General features: G+C 60.6%; 1 protein-coding gene across 1 annotated transcript in view; it reads left to right on the forward strand.

The window, feature by feature from the left end:
* The first annotated feature begins 387 nt into the window (after positions 1-387).
* Positions 388-1820, forward strand: part of LOC104525150 (intestinal-type alkaline phosphatase-like) — a 3667-nt gene continuing 2234 nt past the window's right edge. The window contains 4 exon segments of the mRNA XM_029085014.1: positions 388-644; positions 1188-1304; positions 1420-1535; positions 1804-1818. Coding sequence (XP_028940847.1) covers positions 575-644; positions 1188-1304; positions 1420-1535; positions 1804-1818 — 318 coding nt within the window. The 5' untranslated portion in view covers positions 388-574.

A 1820-nucleotide genomic window follows, 5' to 3' on the forward strand; every position in this document is an offset into this window, starting at 1 on the left:
ACTGAAGTCATTGGGGTGAAGGAGTTGATGAAATGAGGGTGAGGGGAGGCCATGTCCCGCCGAGACTTGCCAGTCTGGGGCACAGTGCATGAGGGTTGGTACCTTCCCAGCAAAGGCTCAGCAAGGAGCAGAGTTGTAGTGCAGATCAGTGGATTTATTTCTCAAGAAAGTGCTGGGCAGAGAGCAGGGCTGCTCAATGCACAAGTGACCCCAGGTGCTCCTGATGGTCCTGATGCCCCTGTTGCCTGTAGCATCCTGGGCCAGGGCATCTCTCCCCCTGGCACCACAGCCAGGGTGGGGAATGACGCCTGCCAGGACCTGCCCATCGCCTCCACCCCTGCATCTGCGCCCCAAGTCAGTCCATCCCTCAGCAGCAATAAGGTGGTGTGCCAAGGAGGTGCCTGCAGCCCAGCCCCATGGCCTTTGTGCCGTCTGCCCAACAGGACACCAGGCTATCTGAGATGTGCCGAACCCCTCCACACGCCCCACAAGGGCTGATCCTGGTCCAAAGTCCCTCCCCAGATCTGCTAGAGTTGCAGACACTGACAGCAGCGTTGGGCTACTGGATCTCACCATGCAGCTCCTGGCACCCCTCACCCTCTGCCTGGGCCTCTGGGCAGGGCTCAGCGCTGCTGCCATCCCAGGTGGGGACAAGGATGGGGACAGGTACCCAGCTGGTTGCAGTGGGTGCTCGAGGAAGTGGGGCACGTGGAGGGCACCAGCCTGGCTGGCCACAGGGAGGGTTTGGGGAGGGGAGTGAGGGCTGCTTGGCTCTGCATGGGTTAATGGGGGGTACCTCTGCTTTTCTGGGGACCTTGAGCCACTTTTCCCCTATGGGATCAGCTTCCTGCTTGCTTCTGGGCTGAGGGGCTGGGGGACATGCCTGTAACTTCCTCCCTCCATGGATGTGGCCCCATTCCACCTGCCAGATGGTTCTCCCCATCATGTCCCTTTTTGCTGACCTCATTCTCTGCCCGATGATCCCCAGGCCAGATAGGGGGGTGAAGTCAGCATGACCTTTCCCAACCCAAAACAGCACTCTGACCCGCTCAGTCTATGTCAGAGGAAGCCCCAGCATGGGATGCCCAGGGAGTGGCTACCCCTGAGGTGTGGGTGCCCCTGGGATGTGGGTACCCCAGGATGTGGGTGTTGGCAAGCCAGGACTGACGGGTGCTGCTGTGTCCCAGTGGAGGAGGAGAAGCCATCCTTCTGGAACAAGCAAGCAGCTGCAGCCATCGAGGCCTCCTTGAATATCCAGCCCAAAACAGGCCAAGCCAAAAACCTCATCCTCTTCCTCGGGGATGGTGAGTCCCATTGACATCCCCAGCGGGCAGGCTGGCACAGCCAGTGCCCCACAGAGCAGGATCCGGGGAGGTTACTCAGTCCAGAGGCTGACCAAGCCCCTCTCTCCTCACCCAGGATTTGGGGTCCCCACCATCACAGCCACCCGCATCCTAAAGGGACAGGAGCAGGGGAATCTGGGCCCTGAGACCCCCCTTGCCCTGGATTCTTTCCCCTATGTGGCTCTCTCCAAGGTAAATCCCTACCACGCTGGGCATGGGGACAGGATGAAGCTGGGCATGAGGCCAGGGTGATGGCCATGGGGCCAGGGTGATGGCCATGGGGCTTCTGGCACAGAAACATCCCAGAGATGCACATTTGGGGTGCACAAAGTCCCTGCCCATCCCACACTTGTCCTTGAGTGAGCAAATAAGTGTGGCAAGGGGTTTTGGGTGGGGGGCGCCCCACCAGGTGCCTCTGCCAACAGCCCCCTGCCCTGAGCCTGGCACGTGTCCTCGGCAGACGTACAACGTGGACCG

This window comes from Antrostomus carolinensis, unplaced genomic scaffold (genome assembly GCF_000700745.2).
Source record: "Antrostomus carolinensis isolate BGI_N321 unplaced genomic scaffold, ASM70074v2 scaffold31545, whole genome shotgun sequence".
Taxonomy (NCBI): domain Eukaryota; kingdom Metazoa; phylum Chordata; class Aves; order Caprimulgiformes; family Caprimulgidae; genus Antrostomus; species Antrostomus carolinensis.